Source organism: Oryzias latipes, chromosome 6 (assembly GCF_053564925.1).
Source record: "Oryzias latipes strain Hd-rR chromosome 6, Olatipes_Hd-rR_3.1".
Taxonomy (NCBI): domain Eukaryota; kingdom Metazoa; phylum Chordata; class Actinopteri; order Beloniformes; family Adrianichthyidae; genus Oryzias; species Oryzias latipes.
Genome location: NC_136242.1, coordinates 7,010,530 through 7,031,558, shown reverse-complemented (window position 1 = coordinate 7,031,558; position 21,029 = coordinate 7,010,530). Strand labels below are relative to the sequence as shown.

The following is a 21,029-nucleotide window of genomic DNA, read 5'->3' as shown; positions in this document are numbered from 1 at the left end:
AGTCATAGCTGAAAGGAATAAGCTGGAAAGGTTGAACATTGTAATAGTAGAATGGTAAAAATAGGTGAAAGTTTGAAGAAGTTTAAAATTGCCTCACATTTTGGCACAAAATGGCCGCCAAACTGTAGGTGGTGTTGCCATCCCATAATAATTTTGAGCCTTATGTTGAAGTCCAAAACCTTGTGAACATTTCAATATTTGAACGGTGTCTCTAGCCAAAAGAATGTTAAAGTTACAATTGTTTAAAGAAGCAAAGGTGTGGCCAATGGAGCAAAAACATTGGAAAATCTGGGAATATCCGGGAATATCTGGAAAAGTTCAAGGATTTGAAGGACCAAAATGTCATAGCTAGAATAAGATGAAAGAGCTGAACATTTTCATAGTAGAACGGTTAAAATAGGTGAAAAATTGTAGGAGTTTAACTGTGAACTTCTGAACGAAAAATTCTCCATGTATTTCAATGGAGCAAAAATTCCCGGAAAACCTGGAATATCTTAAAAAGTAAAAGGATTTGAAAAACCAAAAGTCATAGCAGAAATAAGATGAAAGAGATGAACATTTTAATAGTAGAATGGTTAAAATAGGTTAAAAATTGTAGAAGTAGTTAAACGCCAAAAAACGGCGGAAGATACTATAAAAATAAACTAGAAGGAGCTGCATTTCCAGAAGAAATGCAGGGTTGAATGCTGTACTGCTGAATGAAAGCTGAATTAGCTGAAGAAATGGCTGAACTGTACTGGAAGAACCATGAAAAGTTAAAGGTGCAAAAGTCCTAGCAGGAATAAGCTGAAAAAGTTGAACATTGTAATAGTAGAATGGCTGAAATAGGTCAAAATTTGTAGGACTTAAGCATGAAAGCTGAAATTGTTGAAAAAATGGCTGAATTGTTGAAAATTTGAAGATTCTGCTAAAATGGCTAAAAGTACTAGCATTGGAATCAGCATCATCAACTGACTCCAAAAAACACGTTGTTTGAGAGTATTATATTGGTAAAAGCTACATGTTATAAGTTGACAGAAAATCCACTTTTTTCAAAATGGCGGCTTTTCTATTGATTTTATCTCCATAGCAACCATTTTATGTTTGGGTCGCCTGGAGATGAGGAACAAATCAACGTCGGTTTCAGATGAATCGGAAAAAGTAAATTTTTGGACGTCCTTAGCAACGAGCTTTGTTTGCTAACCACGCCCACATTCCTTATATGTCCAGATCCAGTGAATTTCAATATGTTCAGTTCCAGCCATGGATGAAGTTTATTGCAACATTTGCTTCAGATTTTGTCAAAAAATGCCCAACAAACAGTAGGTTGTGTTGCCATCCCATAATAATTTCAAAACGTATGTTGAAGTCCAAAGCCTTGTGAGCATTTCAATGTTTGAACGGTGCCTCTAGCTGAAAGCTTGTTAAAGTTATAATGCTTGAAAGCAACAAAGGTTTTCAAGGATTCTCCATGTATTTAAATGAAGCAAAAATCTTGGAAAATCCTGGAAAATCTTGGAATATCTTGAAAAGTTCAAAGATTTGAAAGACTAAAAGTCATAGCTGAAAGGAATAAGCTGAAAGGGTTGAACATTGTAATAGTAGAAGGATTAAAATACGTGAAAGTTTGAAGAAGTTTAAAATTGCCTCACATTTTGGCACAAAATGGCCGCCAAACTGTAGGTGGTGTTGCCATCCCATAATAATTTTGAACTTTATGTTGAAGTCCAAAACCTTGTGAACATTTCAATATTTGAACGGTGTCTCTATCCAAAAGAATGTTAAAGTTACAATTGTTTAAAGAAGCAAAGGTGTGGCCAATGGAGCAAAAACATTGGAAAATCTGGGAATATCCGGGAATATCTGGAAAAGTTCAAAGATTTGAAGGACCAAAGGTCATAGCTGAAAGGAATAAGATGAAAGGGTTGAACATTGTAATAGTAGAATGGTAAAAATAGGTGAAAGTTTGAAGAAGTTTAAAATTGCCTCACATTTTGGCACAAAATGGCCGCCAAACTGTAGGTGGTGTTGCCATCCCATAATAATTTTGAACCTTATGTTGAAGTCCAAAACCTTGTGAACATTTCAATATTTGAACGGTGTCTCTAGCCAAAAGAATGTTAAAGTTACAATTGTTTAAAGAAGCAAAGGTGTGGCCAATGGAGCAAAAACATTGGAAAATCTGGGAATATCCGGGAATATCTGGAAAAGTTCAAGGATTTGAAGGACCAAAAGTCATAGCTGAAAGGAATAAGCTGAAAGGGTTGAACATTGTAATAGTAGAATGGTAAAAATAGGTGAAAGTTTGAAGAAGTTTAAAATTGCCTCACATTTTGGCACAAAATGGTTGCCAAACTGTAGGTGGTGTTGCCATCCCATAATAATTTTGAACCTTATGTTGAAGTCCAAAACCTTGTGAACATTTCAATATTTGAACGGTGTCTCTAGCCAAAAGAATGTTAAAGTTACAATTGTTTAAAGAAGCAAAGGTGTGGCCAATGGAGCAAAAAGATTGGAAAATCTGGGAATATCCAGGAATATCTGGAAAAGTTCAAGGATTTGAAGGACCAAAAGTCATAGCTGAAAGGAATAAGCTGAAAAGGTTGAACATTGTAATAGTAGAATGGTAAAAATAGGTGAAAGTTTGAAGAAGTTTAAAATTGCCTCACATTTTGGCACAAAATGGCCGCCAAACTGTAGGTGGTGTTGACATCCCATAATAATTTTGAACCTTATGTTGAAGTCCAAAACCTTGTGAACATTTCAATATTTGAACGGTGTCTCTAGCCAAAAGAATGTTAAAGTTACAATTGTTTAAAGAAGCAAAGGTGTGGCCAATGGAGCAAAAACATTGGAAAATCTGGGAATATCCGGGAATATCTGGAAAAGTTCAAGGATTTGAAGGACCAAAAGTCATAGCTGAAAGGAATAAGCTGAAAGGGTTGAACATTGTAATAGTAGAATGGTAAAAATAGGTGAAAGTTTGAAGAAGTTTAAAATTGCCTCACATTTTGGCACAAAATGATAGCCAAACTGTAGGTGGTGTTGCCATCCCATAATAATTTTGAACCTTATGTTGAAGTCCAAAACCTTGTGAACATTTCAATATTTGAACGGTGTCTCTAGCCAAAAGAATGTTAAAGTTACAATTGTTTAAAGAAGCAAAGGTGTGGCCAATGGAGCAAAAAGATTGGAAAATCCAGGAATATCCGGGAATAAATGGAAAAGTTCAGGGATTTGAAGGACCAAAATGTCATAGCTAGAATAAGATGAAAGAGCTGAACATTTTCATAGTCAAACGGTTAAAATAGGTGAAAAATTGTAGAAGGAGTTTAACTGTGAACTTCTGAACGAAAAATTCTCCATGTATTTCAATGGAGAAAAAAATTCCCGGAAAACCTGGAATATCTTAAAAATTAAAAGGATTTGAAAAACCAAAAGTCATAGCAGGAATGAGCTGAAAGAGCTGAACATTTTAAAAGTTGAATGGTTACAATCGGTTAAAAATTGTAGAAGGAGTTAAGTGCCGAAAAACGGCGGAAGATAGCAGAAGAGGAAAACAAAGGGTTGAATGCTTTACAGCATTCAACCAACTAGAAGGAGCTGCATTTCCAGAAGAAAATGCAGGGTTGAATGCTGTATTGCTGAAAGAAAGCTTAATTTGTAAAAGAAATGGCTGAACAGAGCTGAACATTTTAAAAGTAAAATGGTTAAAATAGGTGAAAACCTGTAAAAGAGGTTAAGCACAAGAATTCCCTATGTAATTTAATGGAGCAAAAATTTGCTTCAGATTTTGTCATAAAAAGGCAACCAACATTAGGTTGTGTCGACATCCCATAATAATTTCTAAACGTATTTAATAGTCCAAAGCCTTGTGATCATTTCAATGTTTGAACGGTGTCTCTAGCTACAAGTATGTTGAAGTTATATTTGTTTAAAGAAACAAAGGCTTCAGATTTGAAAAACATAAAAAGCCTGCCAAACAGTCTCCATCCCATAATGACTTCAAACCTTGATGTTGTAATCCAAAGCACTAATCATTTGACAGTAAAAGTGGAGCCACGTCCTGCAGCAGGAGACATTCTGGCAAATGCAAAGCATCAAGACCAATTCTCTCAGCTATGCATGTGCCATGCGGTTTTGCACCCACAGCCATGTATAATGGAGAGATATATTGATCATCAGCTAGCTAGCTGAATGATACAGCATTATATTTTCATTAAACCACTAATTTATGTGGTGCAAAAACATCATAGTCACTTCTCGTAACAGCCACCTAACTCGTGGTTTGGGAATCAACACTTTCCCATGAGCCTTCACTTTTGAAATGTCGAAGGATTTAAAGGACCAAAAGTGGTGGTAAAAAAAATTTTGGAGGTAAAAAAATTGTAAAAGGAGTTAAACAAGGCCTGAAATTATTGAAAAAATGGCTGAATTAATGAAAATTTGAAGATTTGAAGGAAAGGAATGAGCTGAACTGTTTCATACAATGGTTAAAGTAAGTAAAAACCTGTAAAAGAAGTTTAGCACAAGGATTCTCTATGTATTTTAATGGAGCAAAAAATCCTGGAAAATCCTGGAATATCTTAAAAAGTTCAATGATTTGAATGACCAAAAGTAATAACTGTAATAAGTTGAAAGAGTTGAACATTTTAAAAGTTGGTTGGAAGAAAATTTTGAAGCGTCCGAACCGGGTGTCGAACCGGGCGCCTCGGGCACCATAACTTCCCAATGCATTTTAATAGGGCAAAAATTCCCGGAAAAACTGGAATATCTTTAAAAGTAAAAGGATTTGAAAAACCAAAAGTCATACCAATAATAAGCTGAAAGAGCTGAACATTTTAAAAGTTGAATGGTAAAAATCGGTTAAAAACTGTAGAAGTAGTTAAGTGTCAAAAAACGGCGGAAGATAGTATAAATAATAATAATAATAAATAAAGAGAAACAGGAAAACAAAGGGTTGAATGCTTTATAGCATTCAACCAATAAAGAGAAACAGGAAAACAAAGGGTTGAATGCTTTACAGCATTCAACCAATAAAGAGAAACAGGAAAACAAAGGGTTGAATGCTTTACAGCATTCAACCAACTAGAAGGAGCTGCATTTCCAGAAGAAAATGCAGGGTTGAATGCTGTATTGCTGAATGAAAGCAGAAATATGATGAAAAAGCTGAACATTGTAAAAGTAGAATGTCTAAAATAGGTCAAACATTGTAGAAGGAGTTAAGCATGAAAGCTGAAATTGTTCAAAAAAATGGCTGAATTGTCCTGCAAAATCCTGAAATATTTTGAAAAGTTAAAGGACCACAAGTCAAAGGTGAACATTGTAAAAGTAGAAAACCAAAACAGGTAAAAATTTGTAGACGGAGTTAAGCATGAAAGCTGGAAATGTTGAAAAAATGGATGTTCTGTTGAAAATTTGAAGATGATGCTAAAATGGCTAAAAGTGCTAGCATCAGCATCATCAACTGACTCAAAAAAAACAATTTTTTTTGAGAATATCATATTGGTAAAAGCTACATGTCTAAGTTGACAAAATCCACTTTTTTCAAAATGGCGGCTTTTCTACTAATTCTATCTCCATAGCAACCATTTTACGTTTGAGTCGGCATGGGATGACGAACAAATCGACGTCAGTTTCAGACAAATCGGAAAAAGTAAACCTTTGGACGTCCTTAGCAACGAAGTTTGTTGGCTAACCACGCCCACATTCCTTATATGTCCAGATCCAGTGAATTTCAATCTGTTCAGTTCCAGCCATGGATTAAGTTTATTGCAATATTTGCTTCAGATTTTGTCATAAAAAGGCCACCAACATTAGGTTGTGTCGACATCCCATAATGATTTCTAAACGTATTTAATAGTCCATAGCCTTGTGATCATTTTAATGTTTGAACGGTGTCTCTAGCTGCAAGTATTTTGAAGTTATATTCGTTTAAAGAAACAAAGGCTTTCAGATTTGAAAAACACAAAATGGCTGCCAAACAGTCTCCATCCCATAATGCCTTCAAACCTTGATGTTATAATCCAAAGCACTAATCATTTGACAGTAAAAGTGGAGCCACATCATGCAACAGGAGAAATTGTGGCAAAAACAGAACTTCAAGATCAAATCTCTCAACTATGCATGTGTCATTAGTTTTTGCACACACATCCATTTATAATGGAGAGATATATTGATCATCAGCTAGCTAGCTGAATGATACAGCATTATATTTCATTGAACCACTACTTATGTGGTGCAAAAACATCATAGTCACTTCTCGTAACAGCCACCTAACTCATGGTTTGGGAATCAACACTTTCCCATGAGCCTTCACTTTTGAAAAGTCACAGGATTTGAAGGTCCAAAAGTGGTGGTAAAAAAAAATTTTGGAGGTAAAAAAATTGTAAAAGGAGTTAAACAAGGCATGAAATTATTAAAAAATGGCTGAATTAATGAAAATTTGAAGATTTGAAGGAAAGGAATGAGCTGAACTGTTTCATACAATGGTTAAAATAAGTAAAAACCTGTAAAAGAAGTTTAGCACAAGGATTCTCTATGTATTTTAATGGAGCAAAAAATCCTGGAAAATCCTGGAATATCTTAAAAAGTTCAATGATTTGAATGACCAAAAGTAATAACTGTAATAAGTTGAAAGAGTTGAACATTTTAAAAGTAAAATGGTAAAAAAATTTGAAGCGTCCGAAGCGGGTGTCGAACCGGGCGCCTCCTGCATCATAACTTCCTAATGCATTTTAATAGGGCAAAAATTCCCGGAAAAACTGGAATATCTTAAAAAGTACAAGGATTAGAAGTACCAAAAGTCATAGCAATAATAAGCTGAAAAAGCTGAACATTTTAAAAGTTGAATGGTTACAATCGGTTAAAAATTGTAGAAGTAGTTAAGTGTCAAAAAACGGCGGAAGATAGTATAAATAATAATAATAATAAATAAAGAGAAACAGGAAAACAAAGGGTTGAATGCTTTATAGCATTCAACCAACTAGAAGGAGCTGCATTTCCAGAAGAAAATGCAGGGTTGAATGCTGTATTGCTGAATGAAAGCAGAAATATGATGAAAAAGCTGAACATTGTAAAAGTAGAATGTCTAAAATAGGTCAAACATTGTAGAAGGAGTTAAGCATGAAAGCTGAAATTGTTCAAAAAAAATGGCTGAACTGCCTGCAAAATCCTGAAATATTTTGAAAAGTTAAAGGACCACAAGTCAAAGGTGAACATTGTAAAAGTAGAATGACCAAAACAGGTCAAAATTTGTAGACGGAGTTAAGCATGAAAGCTGAAATTGTTGAAAAAATGGATGTACTGTTGAAAATTTGAAGATGATGCTAAAATGGCTGAAAGTGCTAGCATCAGCATCATCAACTGACTCAAAAAACCACATTGTTTAAGAGTATCATATTGGTAAAAGCTACATGTTTTAAGTTGACAGAAAATCCAATTTTTTCAAAATGGCGGCTTTTCTATTAATTTTATCTCCATAGCAACCATTTTACGTTTGGGTCGGCATGGGATGACGAACAAATCGACGTCAGTTTCAGACAAATCGGAAAAAGTAAACCTTTGGACGTCCTTAGCAACGACGTTTGTTGGCTAACCACGCCCACATTCCTTATATGTCCAGACCCAGTGAATTTCAATATGTTCAGTTCCAGCCATGGATGAAGTTTATTGCAATATTTGCTTCAGATTTTGTCATAAAAAGGCCACCAACAGTAGGTTGTGTCGACATCCCATAATGATTTATAAACGTATTTAATAGTCCAAAGCCTTGTGATCATTTTAATGTTTGAACGGTGTCTCTAGCTACAAGTATGTGGAAGTTATATTGGTTGAAAGAAACAGAGGTTTCAAATTTGAAAAACGCAAAATGACTGCCAAACAGTCTCCATCCCACAATGACGTCAAACCTTGATGTTGTAATACAAAGCACTAATCATTTGACAGTAAAAGTGTAGCCACATCCTGCAGCAGGAGATATTTTGGCATATGCAGAGCTTCAAGATCAATTCTCTCAACTATGCATGTGCCATTACTTTTTGCACACACATCCATGTGATGGAGAGATATATTGATCATCAGCTAGCTAGCTAGCTGAGTGATACAGCATTTATTTTCATTAAACCACTAACTTATGTGGGGCAAAAACATGATAGTCACTTCTCGTAACAGCCACCTAACTCATGGTTTGGGAATCAACACTTTCCCATGAGCCTTCACTTTTGAAAAGTCGCAGGATTTAAAGGACCAAAAGTGGTGGTAAAAAAAAATTTTGGAGGTAAAAAAATTGTAAAAGGGGTTAAACAAGGCCTGAAATTATTGAAAAAATGGCTGAATTAATGAAAATTTGAAGATTTGAAGGAAAGGAATGAGCTGAACTGTTTCATACAATGGTTAAAGTAAGTAAAAACCTGTAAAAGAAGTTAAGCACAAGGATTCTCTATGTATTTTAATGGAGCCAAAAATCCTGGAAAATCCTGGATTATCTTAAAAAGTTCAATGATTTGAATGACCAAAAGTAATAACTGTAATAAGTTGAAAGAGTTGAACATTTTAAAAGTAAAATGGTAAAAAATTTTGAAGCGTCCGAACCGGGTGTCGAACCGGGCGCCTCGTGTATCATAACTTCCCAATGCATTTTAATAGGGCAAAAATTCCCGGAAAAACTGGAATATCTTAAAAAGTAGAAGGATTAGAAGTACCAAAAGTCATAGCAATAATAAGCTGAAAAAGCTGAACATTTTAAAAGTTGAATGGTAAAAATCGGTTAAAAATTGTAGAAGTAGTTAAGTGTCAAAAAACGGCGGAAGATAGTATAAATAATAATAATAATAAATAAAGAGAAACAGGAAAACAAAGGGTTGAATGCTTTACAGCATTCAACCAAATAAAGAGAAACAGGAAAACAAAGGGTTGAATGCTTTACAGCATTCAACCAACTAGAAGGAGCTGCATTTCCAGAAGAAAATGCAGGGTTGAATGCTGTACTGCTGAATGAAAGCTGAATTAGCTGAAGAAATGGCTGAACTGAGCTGAAAGAGCTTAACATTTTAAAAGTAGAATGGTTGAAGTGGGTAAAAAACTGTAAAAAAAAAAAGTTAAGCGATAAGATTTACTATGTATTTTAATGAAGCAAAAACCCTGGAATATCTTTAAAAGTTAAAAGATTTGAAAAAAAAATCATAGCAGGAATAATCTGAAAAAGTTGAACATTAGAATGGCTAAAATAGGTCAACAATTGTAGGAGTTAAGCATGAAAGCTGAGATTTTCGAAGAAATGGCTGAACTTGAAAATTTGAAGATGTTGCAAAGTTAAATATAACTTGCGGAAATAGTTCACTTTTTTAAAAAGGTAAAAAAGTAGCTAAATTTCTTAGTTTTTTTCTTTAGAAAACTGATCTTAAAATGTGAAATAGTAGAAATTTAATACTATATTTAAAATAATTTTATGACTGCAAAGTTCAGAATTTTATGAAAAGTAAATATACTTTAAATGTTTCACTTGCAGGAAGAGAATCTTAACAGTTAATAGTAAAAGGGTTAATGAAGCATCAGACAAAGTTTAGAAGACAATTCAAAATGAATTTTATTTTTACACAAATCTTAAAGCATGTTTCAGACACAATTTCATTATGCATAAAAAAATGTTTATTTGTAACAGAAAAACAAATTGACAGTAAAAATTATGAATCAGTTAAAACAATGCAAACAATATACAGTAGCACATTTTACAAATAATTTTGCCTGTTATAAAAATGTAATTGCAAGAATTACATTTCTTATGGTATCTACACAAAACAACTTCTAAATAAAGAAACAAAAGAAACAATAAGCATTTTTTTATTTATTGTGTGTATGCACGTGTGTGTGTGTAATGAGCAATTATACATAGAAATAGATTCATGCTTTACTGAAATTATTCAGACTTAATTTTCTAATGCCAAGAATAAAACATCAATCAGGTTGTTTTGTCTCTTGTTTCAGCAGAACTTTAACATTTTACTGAAAAACAAAATATAAACCTAAGTAGAAAAATAGAAAAAGTTTATAGACAAAGTTATAGATATTTAACTCCATGACAACAAGTTGATCATTCTTAATGCATTCATTTCAAAGACCTTACAACATTCCAATAAAGAAAGACTTTAGTAAAAGTGAAAAACATGAATGAAATTTGAAATTGTTAACACAAACATTACAAGTACCTTTGACCTTAGTAAAGTAAAAAAAAAAAACCTAAATAACAATTCTAAATACATGTATCTAAATAAATAAAGCAAACCAACCAAAAATATTAAAGTGCTTTTTCAGTGACCTGAACATAAATGACATGACAATAAAGTGAAAGATATCAAAAATAAAAGTGTAAACAATTTCTAAGACCTTACAACATCCCAATAAAAAATAGACTTTAGTAAAAAGTGAAAAACATGAATAAAATTTGAAATTGTTAACACAAACATTACCATTGCCCTTATTCTAATACATACTGACAATCTAAAGATAAAAAAAAAAAATCATAAATAACAATTCTAAATACAAACCAACCCAAAAAATATTAAAGTGCTTTTTCAGTGACCTGAACATAAATGACATGACAATAAAATAAAAAGATACCCAAAAAAAGTAATCAACAATTTCTAGCCCTTTGCAATGATTTAAGGATAACTCAATTCAATTTAAGTTCATTTATATATTAATATTTAAAAACTTCAGTTATCTAAAGTGCTGTTCAGACAAAACAAAGACAGTAGAATAGCATCATAAAAGCACTAAAGAAACAAATATATATGAAATAAAATAAATAATGCATGACTTACTGGTTCTTTGGTTATCAGACGTGATATGTTAAAATATTATTCTACAATGTAAATATGTATCTGTCTATATGATTATCACATTCAGTGATTACTTTGATAGTTTTATCGCGTGAAAAACACAACTTTTTAAAATCCTGTCCAAAGAACAGATTTGTGGAACATAAATACTGAGGACAGAATACGTCTGATAGAATATTCACAAGAATGGAGAATGGCAGACTTTTGATCTTATGTTCATACATACTAAACAATTTAAAGTAAAAAAGGACTTTATCCTAAAAACACAATTTTAAATACTTGTATCTAAATAAATAAACAAGTTAACAATCAAAAAAATATTTGTGCTTTTTCAGTGACCTGAACATAAATGACACGGAAAATTAAAAAAAAAAAAGAAAGATACCAAAAAATAAGTGTAAGCAACAATTTCTAACCCTTTGTAATGATTTAAGGATGAATCAATTCAGTTCATGTTCATTTCTATATTAATATTTAAAAACCTCAGTTATCTAAAGTGCTGTGCAGCATAAAACAAGAGAAATTCACATTTGACTAATAAAAACAAGAAAATCTATCTTAGAATAAAAATAAACATTTAAACTACAGCAGAGTCATAACTAAAAGAACAGACAAAACAAAAGACAGTAGAATAGCATCATATAAGCACTAAAGAAATATATATATATATATATATAAAATAAAATAAATAATGCATGACTTACTGGTTCTTTGGTTATCAGGCGTGATGTTGAAATATTATTCTACAAAGTAAATATGTATCTGTCTATATATTCACAAGAATGGAGAATGGCAGATATATACATAACTGACTGAAAGTAAGTGAGTTGTGTTTCCCATAGTACCCAGACTAACTAACTCTGCAGTTGAATCTGTGACTAACTTCTCTACTGGCTTTAGACGGTCCAGCATTAGAGCACAAATGTAAACCTGTGATCTCTAGGTACCAGCTGACAGCCACAGTGAGGCAGGATTCCTGTGCTTCACTCTAGAGTCTCAGACACATTCAGATTTCATCCATAATGTGATCAAGTATGATAACAAACATGTGATTCCAGCTTCTACAATTTCCAACAGTCTTCAAAGAAAAAACCTCTGAAATATCCATAACTGTTTAGTTTTCTGTTCATGATTTTGTCTGTAGAGGCTCAAATCAAAGATCCAAAGAATGTTCACCATGTGACCGTTTCCACTTTCAGATGATGAGCTGATGCCTCCTTGAGCTTGTTTGAATGAAGATCTTCAAAAAAAAGATCAAGAGTGTTGAGAAACTGCTTCAGTGTGTTGATCATTGTAGGTAGATGTTTATGAAGGAATTGAAATAGTCAAAGTTTTACCTTTCAGCCTTGTTTGGAGGTTCTGATCCAGAACAGAGACGACTAGAACAGTGTGAAGACGATGGTTTCCCTGCAGCACCATGTCTGAAATCAGAGCAGACCACTTAGTCTCTACCAGGGTGGACAGATGGGATGTCCAGGAACAAATGTGGAGCTGCTCCTCACAAAACTACACAAACTCTGGAAGGAGGAAGGTCATGTGATGAAGACCATGAATACCTTCAACAGTGCTGCAGGACACATCTGCTGTCCAGAGAATCTTCACTCCCATTTGGTTAGGAAGACTTGAGGAGAGGTACCAGGTCAGGACTGAAGGTCTCAGCAGTGCTGTGAAGAACCTGAAGAAAGAACACATGGATGATTCTTTAGTCCTCCAACATGTGATCTAGGAGATGCTCCAGCTGAAATAAAAGCAGACTGGAGGAGAACGATATTCTCTGAAAGTGAAACTAGTTCAGAACCTTCTGACACTGTTGGAGGAGCTCATGTGGTCCAGCAGTGATGTTCTTCTCTGTTCTTGTTAGGCTGTGTTGTGTCTCTGCTCCCAGTTGAAGGCTGAAAGGGTTCCAGCTCATCTTCTGCTTTGAAGGAGGACTGAGAGGGCAGGACCTAGAGCCTTTCTCTGTGGTCCAACAACTGTGGTCTAGTTTGGATCTGATCTTGATCAAGATGGTGAAAAGTGTGCAGTCGCTGCTGCAGCTGCACTTAGTGAAGCTAGACGTTCTCACAGGAGAACATGTCAACAACCCAGATATTTCAGATAGTTGGAAAAAAAAAAACATCCAGAAGGAAATACATCTACATAGTATGCCCCCCCACTCCCCTCCCGGATAACCCCCCACCCCCCACCCCCTCTTCCCTAGTGTGGGCTGCTGTCTGTGTTGGTGGGACATCAGAAGTCTGGGGTCCATGTGCTTTCCAGACTTCTGATATTGTCCTGCTGCAGTAAATGTCATCTAGCTTTTCTTCAACCGTTGGTTCTGTGCATTTATCCTCCCTATCCCAGACCCACCCGGATAAATGCACAGAACCAACGAGCTCACAGTTCTGTATCAACATGATTATCTGGAAAAGATATTCACCTGATTGTTTTGATTCTCTATTAAAACATTATTAAAATTAAACGGATTTGATTGTAGTCTAATATTAAAATCAAGTATGTTTAACATTATCTGCTCAATGAAACATTATTAATTATAATGTTTGATTATCTAATAAAACATAATTATCAGTAAAAAATATTAATCTGAGTATGTTTGTCTATTAAAAAATACATATTTAGTTGGCTTCAATTCATAATTATCCTTATATTATTACTTCTTATGTTTTGTCATTATGGATAACATCTAAAAAAATTAAATAGAATGTTGGATTATCTAATAAAACAATGATCTGCAATAAAAATCAGAATATATTTGATACTCTTAAAAAACATAATCTGTAAAATTTATTCTATTAAATTGACTTGTAAAAATATATTTATGACTGAGCAGAATAAATCTTTTGTTCCCTTTGTGTCTTTTGTTAAAGTATTTTACAAACATGATACCAGCAGTTCAAACAAGTTCAGCGTTTCGATCCCAAATACTCACATTTACGGTCTTCCTTCCTGCAGCACAAACACAAAGTTTGGTCTCATATTTCAGCACATTTAAAGCTCACCTGACTTGTTCACGTCTGGCTGAAGGACAGGACACAGAAAACAGGGTTGTGGTAGCTGTGGTAGGTCCTCAGGACACCAGAACTGAGACATGGCTGTGGCTGAGAAATGAAAATGAGGTCGAGCAGCGTGTTCTTCTCTGTGGTGGCAGAAGTGATCAGTTGTTTGTACCCTCTAGACTGAAACATCTCCACAATGGGCTTTCGTACCATGAGCAGCTGATTCTCATTGAAGTCACCTGACACAATGATTGGATGACAGTCCATCACCTCCAGAGAGTCAAGAAGACTTACCAGGTTCTGCAGGAATACTGAGACACTGTAGTCTGGAGGTCTGTAGACAGCTGCTATCAGAGCCTGGAACGGAGCCTGAAGCTTCAAAACCACAAACTCAAGATCAGTCACATTGTGTAAATACTGTTTGTGTTGGACCTGGATGTAGTTTCTGACATAAACAGCAACTCCTCCTCCACCTCTGCTAGCCATGTGAGGAAGGTTAGTGTAGGACACGTGTCTGTTACGTCTGAACATGGCGTAGCCGTCCAGCTGGAGACTTTCTGCAACAGAGGAGCCTTGCAGGTGGGTTTCAGTGAGACACAAAACATCTGCTTGACACATTTCATGATGACTCCTGATGTCGCTGATGTGAGATGGAAGTCCCTCTGTGTTGTGGTGGACAATAGTCAGAGTGTGGGGTCTGCTCACTGCTTCTCTCACCTGCAGAAGAGGCATTGTGTGGTCTACCTGTGCTGGTCTCATGGTGTGCAGAGCTGCAGTGATTTCTGGGTTGGCATAGATCTTCTTCTCGTCCATGTCCAGTAGATACAGTCCACTTAGAGCCGTCACCCTGCTGAGAGCTACATAAGCCATACCTGGTTCAAAGATGTTCTTCAGTGACACCACAGCAGCACTGGTCGTGAGGCCCTGAGTCTTGTGCACAGTGCAGGCAAAGGCTAGTCTCACAGGAAACTGTCTTCGGACCACCCTCCTCTGTTTCAGGTTCTCCTCTGCTCTCTCGATGTAGACCAGGTCATCTGCAGCTCCAGTCTGGTTGTTTCTCACCTGGTTGTCCATTCTGAGACCAAGTTTGATGATGTGTTGGTCGTTACCAGAACTTACCACTCTCAGCAGCTTACCAAATGCACCGTTGACCAGTCCGTTCTGGATGTCGATATTTCTGGTGAGCATGACTCGAACTCCCTCAGCGACCTTCAGAGTGTCTGCCAACTCGTTTCTGCCTCCTTTACCTGGTTTGTCCTGTCGGGTCATTCTGCCTGTTTGTGGGTCTTTCTGGAAGTCGTCTGCATCGATGCTGATCACGTCTGGGTGGAGCAGAGTGAGTGTTGCAGAGTTGTGTTCATCGACCTGCTTGTTGGTGGCAAAAATGTGCAGAACATCAGTGGGACAACGAGAAGCATCTGTGATGGTCTGAGACAACAAATCTCTGTCTTCCTGAGACATCTCCTCCGTCTTTTCCTTCACCCGAAGTCTGTTCAGCAGCTCTGCAAAGGCAACGTCGTCTTTCTGCCGCATGATGTCCGTCAGAGTGACCACCTGGAAATGTTGCCACCACAGGTCAATGTCTGACGGCTGAAACACACACAGGGGTTTAGACTGTCTCACTGGTGGCAGCTGATAGAAATCTCCAACGGCTAAAACTGACATTCCTCCAAAGGGTTTCTGACTGCCTTTGATCTGTTTCAGCCTTGCATCTACATAAGCAAACAGAGGCCTGGACACCATTGAAATCTCATCAATAATAATGATTTCAGCATTGAAAAGCTCAGCTCTGACCTCATCCAGCTGGTTACCAAGTCCACAGATCGGAGGTTTCAGGCTTCTAGGCAGCTTCAGGAGAGAGTGGAGGGTTGTTCCTGAGATGTTGAAGGCAGCGGTACCAGTAAAAGCAGTGAGCAAGACAGTTGGGTTTGAGATGTCGGCCTCCTCTGCACGTGCTGGTAGTTTCCTCAGGATCTTAGAGGCTTCTGAGTAAATGCATTTGATCAGATGAGATTTACCTGTTCCTGCACCACCGTTGACAAAAAGGAAGAACGGCTCTGGATCCAGTTGACACACACGTTTGATGCACCAGTCTCTGACTGCATAGAACACACAGGCCTGCTTCTGGTTCAGGTTCTGATACATACCACGTAGAACTGCTGGGTCCATGGATGAAGGCTCTCTGAAGGCTCTGACTTCTGTTCCAGCGTTAGACTGAGGGTTGTAGTCTGGGACATTTTCCTGTTCGTTGTCTGCCTCATCTGCCTGCAAATCATCATCACACTGCACCCTCACAACATCAGATTCAGGAGCAAGATTACACCATTCATCAACCGCCTGGTCTCCGTTGTCTTCCAACTCCTGCAGAGCGCTCTCGATCTCCTCACTGTTCTTCTCATACCTTTTTCTGTTTCGTTTGACGATGTCAATCACAAACTCATACTCTTCGGATCCCGGCAGATACGACACGCCAGACTGGTAGAAGGACTGATAGGTTGGGAAGTGCTCTGACTTCAGTTCAGAGTCTGAGCGATGAGGAACATACAGTTTCAGAAGTCTACCATAAAACTGCTCTGGGTGTTTCTCCTGTGAACAGTGGTAATATCTGATGACAGCTGCTTTGTCATTTCGCCGTCTCTGCACAAACCCTAAGTCATTGAGGAGCGGTAAAACATTCTTACTCTTTGACTTGTTAGCACTGACAAACCTGCATGTTGAAGCAAAATCAGCCAAACACATGCCCTCGTACTCCGCTGTCTCCGGTCTGGCTTTGTATTTGTCACTCAGACTGGTCATCCAGATGTTGCAGCAGTCGTCTGTGGTGTTCTCCAGGAACGAGAGAGGTCGACTCATGCGGACTGGGTTGTCATCTGTAGGTACAAACACAACTGCACGAGAACCTTTTTTCATGTGTAAACCACAAGCACGCGTGACACACTCCTGAGCACTAATCTCTCTCTTTTTTGAATAAGCCTGCATGACCGCTCTCATCTCATCACACTCGTTCACCCGGTCCATGTGAGCATTATCCATCACAGTTTTCAGATAGTCAGACAGGCCACTCTCCTTCTTAGTGATGTACTTGGTCAGATACTCGATGCAGGAATAGGCGTTGAGGATGTAGGACACGTCGATGTTGCTGTCCCAGGCTTCAAGCAGATGTGGATTGTAATTGTTTATCCACGAGTTTTTGGGCTGACGTTTCAGAACCAGGGCCGTTTTTCTGGTCATGCTGTGGAGGTAACCTTCATACTCTGCCATCGTCAGGTTGCATTGAGCCAGGAGCTGGTCCAAGGACAAAGAAGCAGTTTGAGGGTCGATCAGGAGCTGGTACAGAGGTCTGAGTTTCTCCTTTGCAGCACTGGTGTGGTCATCTTCATCAGGTCTTGTTATCATGGTTTGTCTACATGGTGGTTTAGGAAAACCAAACCTGCACCCAGAGTTCACGCTCTTGAAACAAGTTCTAGTGTGGTTCCTGCTGTGTTTCTGCACCTCTGTCACCTTCTTGTACAGGTCTGGTTGTGTGTTTGGGTCAGGAAGTTGGGCTGAGATGTACCTGTCAACAAAATCACACACAGTCTGATCACTGTTTACTTCCACCTGTGGGGCCTGATCAATCCAGAGCATCATGTGAATGTGGGGACTCCCTCTGTGCTGAAACTCTACTCTGTAAAAGAAGTCAATGACCTTTCCTAAAGGCTGAGCATCTGAACACAACAAGTCCCTGAAAAGACATTCAACCCGTTTGTCAAAAAGCCTCATCACACACACTGGATTAGATCTGAGGATCTCACACTTTTCTGACCAGTCTAGAGATTCAAAGTCAACCTGTTCACCCTGTTGTCTCTTAATAGCTGTAATGACTTCAGGCCACCTCATCTCTGCTGCTGAAAATGTACAGAAGAACGTTGGCGTTCCTAACTGGCGAATCATGGCATACAGGTCTCTGGTGGTTTTGTGCCAGTAGGCTGGAGTTCCTCTCAGGGGCTGCATGAACCTGATGGCATCTTTATTCCTCACAAGTCTCTCCACCTCTTGTTTGTCCTGCAACATAGCTGAGGTTATCCTACGTCCATCTCTAGTCAGAGTTTTACCTTTTCTCAGCTGTACCATCATGCTGGAGTTGGCTAGGTGGATCTCAGTCACAAACTGGGCAAAAAACAGATATGTTGGGTCTCTGGCAAAGCGATCATCTGTGTTAAAAAGTCTAGCCTTGAAATAACCACTGGGTGTGACTTTGATACGTCTGTGTTCGTCCAGTGTGTTCTGACCAGTAGGAAACTGCACGGGGAACGCCATGGCCTCCAGTTTAGGGGTTCTGAAGAAGCTGACAGGACTGTTTCTTTCTGCGGGAGCAACACAATAGGTGTTATCAGAGAAACACATGATCTCTTCTGAAATGTCTGGCACCTGCAAACAGGATTCCAAAGCAAAGCCTCCGTTTGGCAGCTCATTCTCTTCATCATCATCATTTCTCTGCTGCTGTGCTGGTTCATCATCATCACTTAACCTCTCAACTTCACGTTCAGACTCACACAGTGCACTTTTCTCACACAAATCTATCTCCATTAAATCTGCTTCATCATAATCACCATCATCCATCCTATCATCCTCCTCCTCATCATCATCCTCATCAGGAAGTGTGGGGTCACAGAGTTCAGCTTCATCTCTGATAGTTATGTCCTGGTATTGTGGGTGTATACTTTTTAGTTTGAGCAGCGCTCGTACAAGTTTAGACCAGGTTACCGTCTGGAACAGCTGATGACCTTTGTAACACAAGCGTCTCTTCAGTTTCACTCTCATCACCTGAGACTCGTTTCTTAGTCTGGGTAAAGCTTCCACTGTTTCCTGCACCTGTGAGGGAACACACACTACATTGCCACGAATGAGTCTTTGTCTGCCTTTAGGAAGAGGAATTATTTTAGCAAAAGGAATACACTTAGAGATCAGATGTCTCTCCAGAATGTTCAGGTCTTTCAGTTCATCAGGAATCTCTGTCAGTTCTAGGTTGTTGACAGCAGCTAGAGCTGGTACAGCACCTTTTTTTACATAACTGTGACACGTGTGACAAATCCACTCCTTACGTCTCTCACGAGGAACTAAACATGGTTGATCTTTGCAGGAACCTTCACACACGTGGACATATTTACCTGTCAGGCACGGTTCAATGACTGCTGGGTTGGTTACATAACTGGACCTTCTGCAGACTAGGACCTGGTTTGGAAACGAGGCTTTATGACACACAGTGCAAACATAAGAGGGTCCGGCTTGAATGTTGGACCTGAAGACAGAAATGGCATTTTTAATCAAACTGTTGTCCGTCTCTGTTTATACAGTCTGTGTAGGTCTCTTCATCTGTCTGTACTTTCTTCTTATTATCATGGCACATCTGAGGTTGTGCATCCGTCTAAATGCACAGTTACTTCTGTATCTGTCTCTCATCATCTGTTTCATAAACTGTCTGTGTCTCAAACGGAAAACTCTGTCATTTTCATAACGTTGATGAGATCTATGCTTCATGTAAAATCTTTGTCTCTGTCTGAACTCTTCATTTAGCCTGTAACTGTTTCTTAAATACATTTTCTGTTTCCCTCTGAACTCTTCATTTAGCCTGTAACGGTTTCTTATATACATTTTCTGTTTCCCTCTGAACTCTTCATTTAGCCTGTAACGGTTTCTTATATACATTTTCTGTTTCCCTCTGAACTCTTCATTTAGCCTGTAACGGTTTCTTATATACATTTTCTGTTTCCCTCTGAACTCTTCATTTAGCCTGTAACGGTTTCTTATATACATTTTCTGTTTCCCTCTGAACTCTTCATTTTGTCTGTAAAGCTTTGTTATATATGTTTTTTGTTTCTGTCTGAATTGTTCGCTTTGCCTGTAACGATCTCTGATGTACAGTTTTCTTTTTTGTTGAAAGTCTACGTTTTTAATAGTACAGTTCTTATTATAAGCCTTCATATTCCGTTTCTTTCTTTCTTGAAGTTGTTCATTCTCAGAATAATTCTTTTGACTCTGCAGAGTTTTCTTTTTTCTGAAAGTAGGATTATTTTTATATCTTTGTCTTTCTTTACTATTTTTATTCTCCTGTTTCTGGCCTTTTTTCTGTGAGTTTATTAATCTTCTCCTCATTTTTCGTCTTTCTGACTTAGTAAGCCTTGAAAAATTAATGGAGGTTTCTGTAAGTCCAGCATCAGGAAGATCTCCAGCAGTGGTTTGGATGACATCAGTGTCAAGATTTTTGTCAGTGACAGAAACATCATGTGATGAAGTAGATTCACCTGAAGGTTCATGTTCAGTTGTGGTCTCAGACATCATGAGCCCTACCTGCTGCACAGTTGAGGTGATATTACCAGCAGATGCTTCTTCCATGAGGACATCAGATGTGGACATGTGTGGAGAGATGTTCAGAGGCTGATCAGCAGCTGGATGTGAGGTTGACCCATCAGCAGCTCCGTGTGACTCAGAAACAGTTGGTCTGCAGTCCGACACGTTTCGGTTGTTGTCTGTGTTCACACTGGAAAACTCGACGGGCTTCAGCTCATACAGGGTGGAAGGTTGGGTGTCAAACTTGGAGTGGCAGAGTTTGATCCTGTCAATCATGTCAGTCAGGCGTGTGAATTTCAACATTACAGCAGTACCAGACTCTAAAGCAGATGGTAAACCTTCAGCAGTGCGGGAATGAGGATCAAAGAAGCCGTAGTCGTAGCAATCATGTGATTTACATCGGAAAACTGCAACAGTCAAACCTGACATGATCAGCAGAGCATACTGGACATCAGAAGACAGGTGGCTGAGTCCTTCTTCAAGGCTGGGAAGGTTGTTTCCTCCTAGAAATGATCCATAAATGGCAGGTAGAGTCATGTTCACATTATATGTAGATCTACGTGCAGGTACTACCTCTGGTAACTCATCGGTGGCCAGAAAAACACTGGTTGGAAACCTTTGTCTGACCTGTCTGTACACCGCATCACCTTTATCTAAAACATGGTCAAGATCTGCTCTGGTAATGTTCTCATTTTCATACAGAAATGCCAAAAACACCTGACTGTTAGCTGTACACTGTGTATTCCTAGATGTACCATATTTAGGAGAACTTTGGCTGTGAGATGCAGAAACATGTTTGACAGATGGTTGCAGTTTCAGCTTCATCTCTTCCACATGAGATGGTCCAGCACTCGGTTCTTCTGGTTCAGTCTGGTGTACCTGCTGT

General features: G+C 37.9%; 1 protein-coding gene across 2 annotated transcripts; it reads right to left on the bottom strand.

Annotated features, from left to right (window-relative positions):
* Window positions 1–9,803: 9,803 nt before the first annotated feature.
* LOC144992529 (uncharacterized) lies at window positions 9,804–20,422 on the bottom strand. 2 transcript variants are annotated; one of them, XM_078949245.1, is made up of 6 exons: window positions 20,144–20,422; window positions 17,924–19,094; window positions 12,616–17,857; window positions 12,374–12,492; window positions 12,155–12,238; window positions 9,804–12,057 (listed from the first exon to the last, which is right to left on the bottom strand). In XM_078949245.1, exons 1-3 carry the CDS (start codon window positions 20,194–20,196, stop codon window positions 13,826–13,828), a joined length of 5,256 nt encoding a protein of 1,751 aa, XP_078805371.1. In that variant the 5' UTR covers window positions 20,197–20,422; the 3' UTR covers window positions 9,804–12,057; window positions 12,155–12,238; window positions 12,374–12,492; window positions 12,616–13,825. The 2 variants fall into 2 exon arrangements, with proteins under 2 accessions (XP_078805371.1, XP_078805370.1); XM_078949244.1 differs by having other exon boundaries at window positions 12,616–19,094.
* Window positions 20,423–21,029: the final 607 nt, after the last annotated feature.